This window comes from Mustela erminea, chromosome 3 (assembly GCF_009829155.1).
Source record: "Mustela erminea isolate mMusErm1 chromosome 3, mMusErm1.Pri, whole genome shotgun sequence".
Taxonomy (NCBI): domain Eukaryota; kingdom Metazoa; phylum Chordata; class Mammalia; order Carnivora; family Mustelidae; genus Mustela; species Mustela erminea.
In genome coordinates, this window is record NC_045616.1 from 107,262,772 (window position 1) to 107,276,045 (window position 13,274).

General features: G+C 41.9%; 1 protein-coding gene across 19 annotated transcripts in view; it reads right to left on the bottom strand.

The window, feature by feature from the left end:
• Positions 1–13,274, bottom strand: part of TENM2 (teneurin transmembrane protein 2) — a 1,222,850-nt gene that overhangs the window by 487,461 nt on the left and 722,115 nt on the right. For 2 of the 19 annotated variants that reach the window (XM_032337087.1, XM_032337091.1), the window contains exon 2: positions 2,259–2,457. The exons of the other annotated variants lie outside the window; for them this stretch is intronic. In XM_032337087.1, coding sequence (XP_032192978.1) covers positions 2,259–2,289 — 31 coding nt within the window. In that variant the 5' untranslated portion in view covers positions 2,290–2,457. The remainder of the gene's footprint in view (positions 1–2,258; positions 2,458–13,274) is intronic. 19 annotated transcript variants of the gene reach the window in all.

Sequence of the window (13,274 nt, forward strand, 5' to 3'; positions counted from 1 at the left end):
AGGGTTCAGGGCAACATGAAGGACAAATGGGAAATATGTAACATGTCATTCCAATGATAAACTGGGACAATTCTCAACCTCCCTGGGACTCAATTTCTCATCATTATAATGAGACAATTGGACCACACGTGATTTACACTGCCTTCCAGCTCTGACATTTCAAGGTTTTATGAATCCACCCTCCACCTATTTCTCAAGAGATTTTCCAAATAACTTCAAAAAATAATGACTACAACAGAACCCCCACAATGCAAACTCTAGTGATATCGTGCATCACTCCTGCCCATGTGTTTTGATAAGAGTGCGAATATAGACCACGGCTGAGGTGGGAGGGCATTCATCTTCTCTAGAAAGTAACCAGAACGTTGCTAAGTGATTTTAAAAGAAGCCTGGAGAATATGAAAACTGTCTTGGAAAGGATAACAGAAAATCCCTTGCTGTCTTTCTGATACAGAAGAAAGTAGTGCCAAGCATACTAGGTGAACCTGGAGAGAGGTGCTTCGTATGCTTTCCTGGGAGTCTGTCATGCCTATGTTCTCATCAAGAGCAATGGACACACACGGTTGGACACTGGATGTGGATATTGGCAGGGAGGGCCTTGGTTGGGGGGAAAAAGAGGGATAAGACTGAGAAGAGAGGATTGTATTCTCCTGAATCATTTAAGGCTTATCTAAGTAGCCTTTGAAGTTTGCTCTTCGGCTCTTGTTGAGATGTTTTTGGTTCTCAAGGTCTTTGGTTGATTCCTGAGGGAGCACTAAGGTTATCTGTTGTCTAAAGAAACAGATGTCACAGGCTCTTCATGAGGGCATCTGCCCTCCTTAGCTTCTGGGGACACATGTCGTTGTTCTCAAAGGCTGAGGTAATTGATGTGCGATAATTTAAAGGACGTTGGGCTCTTTTCCCTGCCTCCCCCATCTCTACTACTCAAATAAATGGAGTGGAACTACACCATTACAGAGTCATCCCTTTGTTTTGCCTTGACTCACAAGAGGTAATACTAACCCTTTTTCAGTTTCATTGATTTTTTTTTTCTTAAATGAGAGGATACTTGTGTCATCTTGAGACCCCTAAATCTAGGAGACCAAGGATATGTACACGTTTTGTAAAAAGGCGAGCTATGCTCGTTTTGGACTTATTCTACTTCACAACTATTCCTGCCATGGTCTGAAGGATGAAAAGGAAGGGGGGGGGGAATGGCAAATGTATACACATATATAAAAAAACAATACGCAAGTAAGAACCTATTCTCGTGTGGTTGTGTCGATACCACCTGTAGGTCATACATATAAGGAAACAAAAGCTTGAGATGTAGAGTGGGTTGAAATGCCAACATGTTCACTTACTAGTTGATGACCTTGCACGAGTACTTTGCCATTGGTTTCCTCGTTTTAAAAATGGACATCATGGCAGTTTTTAATACCTAACACACAGGATGGATGTGGTAAAATGAGATCAATTCAAATACTTAGGATAAGAGAAGTAAATGCACTTTGTAAAACATACATCACCCTAAAATGCAAGGGATTTTTAAGACTCCATTTAAATTGACATGACAGCAGCATGCCCTTTGCAGGCAAACGGAGCACCTGAAGATTTGTCAACAAACCCGGCCACCTGCAGCAAAGACACCAGGAGTTTCTTAAAAATCTGTTCAGCATACTAAATATCAGATACAGGTCACAGGAATAAGCCACGTTTTGAAGTTCAATTAACAGAATGAATCATTTCGCCACCCTTCCTTTTGCCTATTTTTAAAAATGTCTTAACACAGCCACAATCAAGGGTAAAACCGATCAGTGTGCAGGGAACTATCACAAATAGGTCTCTGAAGGGTGAAAAAATGTGACAGATGTATAGAGAGTAACTTGAAAGAGTATTTCGGCAACAGACACAAGACGCTTGACTTAACAGATGTTTACAGTTAATAAATCCCATTTTATAACTATTTCACAGAGTATTTTTCTAGTGAAATACCTGGCAGCCATCATGAGGGCGGCAGAAAAATATTTCCGATCGACAGCCTGCTGGGAAGTATTAATTACACTCAGTGACAAGGACTCACAGCCTCTACGCGCCGCGAGCAAAACCAGGGTCATTGCCAAGTCCCCCACTTCTTCCTAGACACTCATTGGAAGGTCCAAGTAAATGCTCCACCAGTACTGTTGATTAGGAAAGGTCCTGGTCAAGACCCCACTGCATGCACCTTAGTCATCCTTCCCCAGAGACTCCGTCACAACCTTCCCATGCACAAAACTCACTTGCTGAGGTGAGGCGCTGGCAAGTCTCCATGAGAGGCGGCCTGGCCAGCTTTCAGTTGTGCCGGCCGCATTGATGACCAGGAGCGGCTGGCTCACCATTGGCACAGGCTGGGCAAGGGAAGCTCTTCCTTTTGTGTTCCCCTCTAACTACAGAAAATCACCAGCAGTCCCAGCCCGACGCAGCTGAGGCCTTCTCCAGCTGCGAAGGAAGAACATAATAGGCAATAGCTGCTCTCCCCTCCTCCCTTTTTTTTCTCCCTTCCCTGTAGACACACTCAGCATGAGGTTCCTGAGGAATTAGTGGCGGGAGGACGCCTCCCCCGCTGGTAGCCAAATGCCAACCGCACGTCCTGCCCATGTAATGTGTCTGACATTTCTGCATCGCTCTGGCTTAACATTGTTTGACACAGACTTTTTGAAATACCTCTTTAAAAGGTTTGTGCATATGTGCATGTGTTGTACGTGTGTACGATTTCTGTTGTTTCACAGCATCATTGCCTGTATTTATTATTATTCTTCTAAATTATTCTCTTAGTTGCTGACACATCGCTGCTTTGGCATTTCCACTTAGGCAGAAGTAATTGGTTTCAGAAGGCTGAAAACCCTTATTTGAAACCATGTGCACATTCTTGTTGATGGATGCCACAAAATGTTCAAATATCATCTTCCCTCAAGTAAAACAAGCGTTCAAATCCAGAAGGACGGAGTGTGATTGACAGCACGGCATACTTACATTTTAACTACCTGTTGTCAAGTTATTTTAAAGCACCTGTATATGAAATGGGGTCAGTGCTCCTGGTTGGTCAGTCACCTTTAGATAGATCTTATCAGGTTCGAAAGGGATTTTCTTTCCCTGTGCTGGAAAGGACTCTCCATTTCTCATTGTGTTTCCTAATGGGCAAAGGGCTGATGAAGTCAAGATCTCTGTCCAACATGCACACAAGGTGCTATTTCTGATGGAGAAGAGAATGAACAGCTATCCATTATGTTTGGAAGAAAGAACTAATTGTAGCCCTTCTACTCAGAAAGCAGAGCTTTTTTCTTGCAATGTTTTTGGACATTTTTTTTGTGATTTTATTTTTAAAGATGTCATGGCATGGCTACTGAAATGGAGTACACAGATGACATTAGGATCTCAGACAAAAAAAAAAAAAATTCTCCCAAGAAACAATGAACCTCAATGCTAGATCATGTAGGGAAGGCAACAGGATGCCTGGCACAGCTGCCGCAGAATGACCAACTAGGCATGTGGGTAGGAGCTGTGCATGTGTTTTGCACCACCACTCATCTGCCTAGGTGAGGCACCACAAAACGCACTGCCATTGGTGGTATCTTCAAAGACCATCCTGGAAACTCAGGGCAGAAATTCATCCACAGCCTCTCTATGGGATGCCTAGAACAATACAGCAGCACAGTTAAGACTGCAGAGTCTGTAACTGGACCGAGTAGGTTCAAATCCCAGCTTTGTCAGCTACTCTTTGGATTTAGGCAAGTGGCTTAACCATACGGTACCTTGCTTTCTCTATCTGTGCTACGGGAACGAGTCAACCTCAAAGGATTGTTTTGAGTATTGAGGTCACATATGCAAAAATGCCTCCCCCATTGCTTTCACTGTCATTACAAGTCAGTCTCTTCCTGATGACTCCACACACAAGGAGGACTAGATTCCATTCTATTCTTGGTTAGATAGTCTTGCCTGAAGTTTCATCTCTAACGCCAAGCACAAATGACGCTCCCTGCAATTTCTATCGGTTTACCCCAGGTCTATCAGGAAAGGCAGAGCCAGGAAAGTCTCATTTCTCTTCTGCTGATAGTTCTTCACAATATTTGAGACAGCCGTAATGTGTCCTTGAGTCTTGTAAAGACCAAACCAAGCTAGTTTTAAACAACTTTTCCTCATCTAGCAATGGTCAGATTTTTCTTGATCTTTATCACCTTTCTTCGCTTCATATTTGTCAGCATCCTTAAGCTGCATCATCTCAAATGGAACAAAATTTTCTAGCTGTGTTCTAAGAATTCAAGCTTATGGGAGACAATTTCTTAGGCCAGATATGCCATTTCTTCAATCTTAGAAGCAATCAGGACATTGGAAGTTTATAGTCAAATAGCCAGCCACTCATTCACTTGGCCCAAAATATGTTTTTCAAATAGATCTCTAAAGGAGGGTTTTTTTGGTTTGTTTGTTTTCTGACATCAGTATAGAGACACTGGCTTGTGTGTAGACCCATATAACTAAATACTTGTCAGTATCCTGAGGCTAAAGAACCTTCTGAAAAATCAGTTCACAGTTCTCCGGGATGGAAATCTACATGTGGAACTAAGTTTGCAATATACCTGGGTAATCAGTCAGAGTAACTATCTTATTTTTCCAAAGACACTCAGCGAGCTTCAATGACTTCCCCAAGCCCACAAAAAGATGGAGCTGAGAGTCGAACCAATGTGAAATCATGGGCTAGAGCTCGCCTAATACTTCTCTACATGGCCATCAAGCATTTTCTTTCTCATGATGTCAATATAACCCAGCCTGTTTCTTTTCAAAAGAGATTCGCCAGTGGCACTCGATAAATTTTCCATCACAGTCAATCAGAGCAGTTGAAGGGTCATCCTATTAAAACTGAGCCATATGTAGGTGTGGACAGTCATAAAGGCATATATTTGTGTTTCAGAATGGTGCTTCAAGAAGGGGCCCCAAGAGCTGTAGGAGAACCATGCATATGTCTTTCTAATTGCAATCCATTCTAGATTTCTCAGGATAAAGTCATCCCGTCTTTGTTCATTTGCACAGACATTAGTGTGCGCCTCTACATCCCAGCTGTTGACTCAGCAGCAGTATGTTCTCCAAAAAGAGAAGCTTTATCTCTAAGCCCTTCCCGATTATACTGATAGATGACCTGGAGTAAGAAATGAAGATTTCACTTATTCTTTCCTAAAAAGAGATTAATAAAAAACAAACAAACGAACAACGATTTCTATCTTGCCTGACAAAGAGAATGTGAACCTGAATATAACATGTTTGTGCATTTGTGGCTTTAAAGAAACAAAACCAGAAAAGGTAGAAATGCTATTTTTAAAATATTTTCTCATCCTGAAAGCAGTTGTAACTAAAAAATAACAACTAGCGGGCATAAACCAAAGTAAAACAAATCTCGGGTCACTGGAGACTTTGGATCCTGCTCAACATGTAAGAAGATATTTCCCTGTTTCTGCTAACAGTGACCTCTTCCTCTTCTCACTTGATTTTGCAGAATTCCATGACACATCACATACGGCACTGTAACAGTCCTGGGTACGAATGTCTGCTCCCTTACCAGAGTGTAAGCTTCCGAGGGGCAAAGACAAACCATCATGTTGTTTTCTACCATCATGGCATTTTGCCCAATTCAACAAATTCCTGTTGATTCTCTCAGTATCACTCTTGTTTCTCTAATCCTTCGTCTGCATGGCAGGCAAAATGATCTTTTAAAAACAAATCTGATCCTTATATCCCCTTCTTAAAAATCCTTCACTGGCTTCCATTTTTCTGAGGATAGAGTTTATACCCCTTTCAGGGTTCCTGATCCAGGAACCCTCCTAGGATCTCTTCCCTGTCCGCTTCTCAGTGTTCACTCCTCTCTCCTGCTCCCTCCTTCTGCCCCAGCAACCCTGTCCTCCTTCTGGGTCCTGAAACACGTGATTTTCCTTCCCAGTTCACAAATACAACTTCTCTCCCTCCCTCCCCCCCAACCCCTTCCTCTGATAACCTTCTAGAAATCAGTTCACTTCTTTAGGGAAGCCTTTCCTCATATCATATTCAAGTCAAGTTTTCCTGATGATACGTGCTATTGTCCTAGCCTATAAATTTTCTCCGAGACCTTCTGAAGGCGCATTTCCCGATACGCTAGTGAAGTAGGATATAATTGTATCAGAAAATATTATATCTCAAGTTCTAACATTCTAAGGAGCTGTATCATGAAAGGAGGAATTGTATCTCCCTCCTGAAAACAAAGTACCAGTGCAGACATATTTTGGGGCAGGGGGAGGGAGTCAGAATCTCCCATAATATTTAATCAGCCACCCACACCATTTTTACTTTAAAAAAAAAAAAAGCCCCCAGGCTGTTTAATGAGTTTAATATTTTAAGAAGCTCCCAAAGGTCTAGAGAGAGAGAATCAAAGTGTAGGTGATTTACTATGTTATAGTCTATTTTCAAGGTTTCAATTGGCCATTTCAGAAAAACTGCCTCTATGGCTTATCAATCATCCTAGCAGCCACGTACCACACTTGGACTCCTCCCCTTTATATTCAGGCTCAAAACTTTGGAAAAAGGCCAGGTCAAAAGAAAAGGACCACTGCAGGATCACAAAGCCAACATTCTCATCCCAAATTCTTTAGCACATCAAGTTCAAGGAGAAACATGGCAGCTCTGAGAATTGAGTACCCTGAGTGTGGGTGGCCCAGGAGCCCACAACATTCTAACTCACATGTGTATCTCAACACCAACTGAAGCACCCAAGAGCATAGGACTAAATCGTCATGGGGTGGGAGTGGGGGAAGAAGATCGGAAAATTGTATTCACTGAGCATCTGTTCTGGCCACTTCTTCTGCTAGGGGCTTGATACCCAGTTTACCATTTAATTCTACTTGTCGCTTGGCTCTCTTTTTCCTTTGTTAGAATTCTCCAGGTAGGCTAATAACTTTCCTCCTGAATAATGAACCAACACTGCAATTAGCCTCTGTATGCCTTTTCAGCTTAAAAAATAATCTCCATTATTTTTGACAAAGTCTAATACACCCGATCAAAGCAAAGGAGAGATTATTATAACATTGACTTCATCTGAATGGCAATGTAGTAGGGATCAAGCCAGTTCCAGATTCCAAGTTCCTTCCCAAATTTCTTCCCTCAAAAAAAAGGGGGGGTCTCCTTATTGATTAATATACATAGTGCAGAGATTTGGAGTAAAAAAACAAAACAAAACAGACACTGATTCAAAAACACAGATATCAAATGTGAATGTACCATCATTGGCTGATTTAACTGTGCTTCTCCTCTTCTCAAGCTGACCTGGGAGATGTTGGTCACAAGACTCAGCACAGGATTCCTGGAACCACTCAGCCCACAGAAGCACCCTCTTTCCCTTGAACTTTTACTTCCTTAAGTTCATCTTCTTCTTCTTATTATTATGAACATCTTTTTCCCTAACCTCCTCAAGTGTAAGTCTTTTAGAGCAAGATTCAAGTCTTATTTATCACTTTATTTCCATTGGTTCTTAGTGTAATGCCTTCTGTGGTGTTTGTCCTAAATAACTTGTTTTCACTTTTGTCTCAGTTTCTCTACTGTTCCAGTAAAAGTGATACTCAATTATTCTAATAGAGATGGAATGAAATCAATATCATTGCTTGGTTCCTTTTAAAAAATGAAGATACATAGACAAACATGTGAATTGGTCTTTTTTAAATGAAAATCCAGAAGCCCTTACAGATGGAGAAATTTCTTTACACATCAACACCTTCAATGTAGGTCAGTAAAACTTAGTGGAATTATAAAAGCTTTTCAACATGTATCATAAAATAATTTAACCTCAGTGTGGGGTAGGGAGAATTTTATATACCCTTTTTATGAGAGAAGAGAATTAAAGAAAAACAGGAGACCAATGGGAATTATTTTTGTTAATGATGACAGTCAATTGGAAGGAAAATGAACAACTAATTTTTCAGTAGGAAATGCTACAGGGTAGCAATTTTTCAAAAAGCCAGTTTGATAAGATGTGAAGATTATGAAAGGTAAAACTAGACTTTTATCCTAGAATCTTTAAGTAAAAATGATCCTGTAACTAAAGGCTTCTGACAACTGGAAAGTACTGAGAATTAGAAAAGCTTCATAAGGAATTGTGGAAAGGACTGAAAATATATAGAAAGGAGCTGAAATAAAAGCAGTCTCACTGAAGATTATAAAAAGCAGAGACAAGGACAGGAACATACACTCATTAAAAGAAATTTCAGAACTGGGGTTACCTGTTGTTTTGCTAACTCATGAAATAATTGAAAATAAAAGGCATAGGATACTGTTGATATCGAAGGCCAAATCGACGGCAAGTAACCAAAAAGTACTTTCAGCTTTAGTCCCCTCAGATGAAAGGAAGGGTATTTTTCTTACCCCACAGGGAAGTCATCCCCAGGCTCCCATGATGAAATGATGTTACTAAAATTTGGCAAAAGGATTCACATTTCAGCTGGGTATAAGCTTGAGGTATTACAGCCCAGGGGCCTATCTTTAAGAGAGTCATAGGAGCACATAAATAGATTCTTAGAATAGAAATGGCTCTTTCAGCATAGGTTAATAGAAGATATGTTATCACCAAGTTGGGCAGGAAAAATGGAGAATTGATATATTAGGTTACCCACGCTTGTTAGAGAAATTGCCAATCTTTATAGAAGATTTGCAGAATATTTTAAAAAGATACAGAAGGAAGGGTTTTACGTTTTTGAATGTATCTTTCTTTCCATCTTTCCTGCCAGCCTCATATTCGGAGTCACTGGGATATATCACATGCCCCCTGCTAATGCCTCCTGTACACAGTGGCTTGAGATCTTGTGTTCGGACTTTTTGTTTTCCTTGGTAAGGTTTTGGTTTGATGTGGATCTGGGCCTGAGACCACTGCCTCCTGCCCCTGACCGATGTATCAAACTCCTCCAGACATCCTTTTTTTTTGTAGCTCTTTCCACAACCTCGATGATTTCTGTATTTGTTTGTTATCCATTGTCTTGGTCAGCTTTGGCTGCCATGATACCATACACTGGGGGGCTTCAGTAACCGACATTCATTTCTCACTGTTCTGGAGGCTGGAAGTCTGAGGTCAGGGTGCCAGCATAGTCGTGTTCTAAGGAAGACCCTTTTCCCACTTGGTAGATGAACACCTATGGACACCTATGAACACCTATGGGCCTTGGTAGATGAACACAGATGGACACCATTGTGTCCTCATGTGGTGGGGAGAGCATGGAGTTCTGGTCTCAGGCCCCTAATCCCATTGTGGGATCTCCATACTCATCCTCATCCAAACCTAATGACTTCCCAAAGACCTCACCTCCAAATACTGTCACATTGGGGATTAGGGCTTCAACATGTGGATTTCAGGGAACAGAAACTTTGAGCAGAGAGCATTCATCTTATCCCCAAGTGTGCAAGCTCTAGGAGGTCAGGGAACTCTCTTTTGCTCCCCATTGAGGCTGCGTGTTTTGCACTCTGTACCTGGAACACTGTAGGTCTTCATCAAGATTTAGGAGACGTATGTATGTATTTCTGAGAAAACGAGATTACCCAGTTCCTACCTGAGAAACATGAAAAATAAACTGCCTTAAACGACGTTAACATTTTTATGTTTCCACAGATTATCTTCTCTGTAGCTCCTACATTGTGTAGAGTCCAGCTCTCTATATTCGTAATTTAGCTCCACAGTGTCCACATAACTCGAAAAGGAAAGAGGCAGGTGCCATGTGAATTCTAAGTGGCCTGGGTATTAGCACAAATTTTTAAATAATCAAAGCTCTCAGGACATGTGTCGCCGGTGCTATGTAATTCAGACGTGGGCACGCGCATGCGTATGAATCTTGTCTTTCCATTGCACTGCCCTCAGGGGACCATGGTTGTTTGCATCCTTACGGTGCCTACCCTGGTGCTAAGCATAAGGCAGATAATTAATACATTTGCACTGACCTAGGTATTAAGGTGAAAATTGGGTCGGAAGTGACCTCTGGGGCTGCTGTAATTTAGAAGAGAATATTTCTACATGAAATAATCCTAGGGCAGATCAGCATACCTCAAATCCATTTAAAGTGGCCACACTGGGGACTTTTGTTTTGGCTAGAAGGGGGAGGGCGATGGAGCTGGCTGTGGGGGATGGCAATGAAGCCCAGACACCTGCTTCTCTGTCAGAGAGACTACCTGGCATAGGGCAAAGACCCTGGGCTTGAATTTGGGCCCCAGATACATTTGTTTAAATGAGTTGTTTCTTCATAAACCTTGTTTTCCCAATTAAAATTCCAGTCTCACCAGTTGTAAAGTCTCAAAATAATGCGTTGAAAGGGATTAGTATAATTTTGCAGGGCACGTTAGCACCTAGTAGGCGGTAGTTAAGAACTTAGAAACACAGGTCCATGCCAAGAAAGTTATGTGAATGTTCCTAAGATCGTGATAGCCCCAAACTGGAAAAAATCCAGACATCCATCACTTGGTGGATAAAGTAAATGTGGTGTGTCCACATCAATGGAATGTTCTTCAGCAATAAAAAGGAACAAATTACTGATACATATACAAAACGGATGGATTTTAAGAACATCATAGTATGTATTGTCTAATTCCACTAGTAAGAAATGCCCAGAAAAGGCATGTTACCAGAGATAAAAAGATCGATCAGTGGTGGCTTAGTGTTGGGAGTAGGGCAGAGATTAGGAGCAAATGGGCAATAGGGCATTTCTGGATGATGGAAATGTTGTGAATGTGAAAGATGTCAATGGACGGACATAGAACTCCATGTATTTGATAAAAAGTCAGAACTGTAGATTTTTCACAGGTGAATTCTATGGTGTGTGAGTTATACCTCAATGGAGCAGGTTTCTTTTTAAGGTCTATTAGAATGCCTACGGAAACTGAGTAAGCAAGCAACCGCGACGCACCCCACCCCCAACACACACACACACACACACACACACACACACACACACTTCATATTGGAAGAAGAATTTCGGGATTAGGATGGAACTCTGCAGAGAAGTGGACACAGAGGGAGTGGCCTCACTGGGCAGAATGATGGCGGAGCCAGCCCCCTCTGAGACTGGGGAAATAGTCTGACGCCTTCACAGAGCTGGCCACAAGCCAGGATCATATGGGATGACTTCTGCAGCCAATCCCCATGGAACTGCTGGCCTGGGAACAGTTGTCTCCCTCAGTGGGAGCCAGAGACCTGCAACCAGGACTGTTTTAAAATGGAAAATTGGGGTATTTCACATTCCTGCTTTCTAGCCTTGCTTTCCAACCTCATTTCACTGTAATTATTAACCAATGGCAGGCAGCTCATTTGAGAAGTATTTGTGGGACTTGCTGTCCTGATGAGGATCTTTCCAGGGCTTGCTGGCTGTTTCCTGTCTAGAGAGGTTATTCAAAGAGAGACAGGTGATGTTGACACCGGCTCATGGTGTCACACGGAGACAAAAAGCTACCTGGAAGACCATCAGTCAGCCGCAAACATCCTAGTTCCAGTAACAGGGGAATAATTGACATATTAAAATCTATAGGTCCTAGGAGGATACTAAACCCATCACATTTTTCTAAAGAGAGAGATAGAGAAAGCACGGTGCTCACAATACATCAATTAAAACCTGCCATTTCCCCAAAGCTGTCAGCTGCAGCGCGGCTGCCAGAAGTCCCCCTTCTCTGAGGGCGTCTTGAAAATGAGCACCTGGGGCAGCCAGAGCTATTAATAGGTGGAGGGAATGATAGAAAATGTCACAATGCACCTTTCCAAATAAAAAGGTGTCCAGACTTCTCGGGAAGGGAAGCAGAAGAGGAAAATGGCCCAAAGTACTTAAGAAATTATTGCATTTTCTTGTTCTGAACTCCTACTATATATTACAAGGGAGAGCTTGTCACTTCCAAGGTGTCTGGTCTCTCTCATTGCCCAGCTGGAGTGTCTCAGAGCTTGTTCATGGCTAGCAGGTTCGTCTTGCTTCATTCTTTTCAGAAAAGGGGCCAGGGAGGCATTGCTTCTGATCCAACCAGGAGAGGTGGGAGGTGTTGAGTATTGCTAAGGTATAGCAGGAAGGAGAGATGGGGCTCTCCTGACACCACTTCTTCCACTGCCCGGTAACTCGTTTGGATAAGGAAGAGAAACTTGGGACCCTCAGTTCTCAAGGACTTCACAGGTATACTCGGAATCCCCAGCTACACTTCTGGATTGATTTCAAAATAATCTCCATGAATTTCTTTTCAGCATGATCCATTCCCACTACAACTGATTAACTCATTCTAGGTCTGGAGACAGTAAGTTTCAGTTTCTGCTGATTTCTAGAACGTGACCTTGAAATTCAAAAGCTGGGTGAGCATGGGCAAGTCACCAAACTGCTTTGGACATCACTTCTTCCCATCACAAGATATTCCAACATCATGATGATTCAAGCCCACCTCTAGTCTTAAAATTCCTAGATTGTATCAGTGAGCTAAGAATTTTGCCCCAGAACAGACTCAAGAATGCTCTCAATGAGGGGTAAGGTCAGTCATCATTGCTTAAGTAGAGGCTGATTAAAACATCCACTCTTTCTTCCCTTTTCTTTTTCTTTCTTTCTTTTTTTTTTTTTTTTGAATAGCAAAGGTTGTTCTATTTTCCTCCAACCCAGCTATCAAGCTTATAGTTGCTCTAATTTAACTTTATTACTCTTTTGTCTTGTCAATAAGAACATAATAGTGTCCTTAAAGAAAATGACAGCTTTTTTTTTTCTCTTTGAGGTTTATTTCAAACAATTTTCTTTCTCCCTAATGAGGCTGATTCCTGTTTGCCATTGCATATTGTGTTCTCTTAATGGGAAGGTTTCAAACACAGAGGAGAAAAAGAAAAGCCTGCTTTCTTTTATTTATTTTTTGCTAGCCTTTTTGTCAGTTCAGATAGTTACCTTACACACCACTTATGAATCATGGTCTGTGCAACACGGTGCGTTTTGAGGACAATGCCTCCTCCTTGTCTTTTTATTAAACGAGGTCTTGCCCAGCCAGTTGATGGGCTCGTGCTGTCCCACTTTCTGAGACCCTGAGTCTCCAGGTTTCCTTCTGCAAATGGTAGGGGCCCAGCAGCTTTAGAGCTTTTTGATCTGGTTTCATGGGAGGAGACATGAAACATTAATGGGCATATTGGAACCACCACTGAGGCACCATTAGTCAACGATTATTGGACTTTAAAACTCTGGTCTCAGCTGTCCCCCCAGTAAGGGTACACCCAGGCCCTGTACTGAAAAGGAAAAGCAACCATGCTTGCAGTTGGTGTTTTTCCT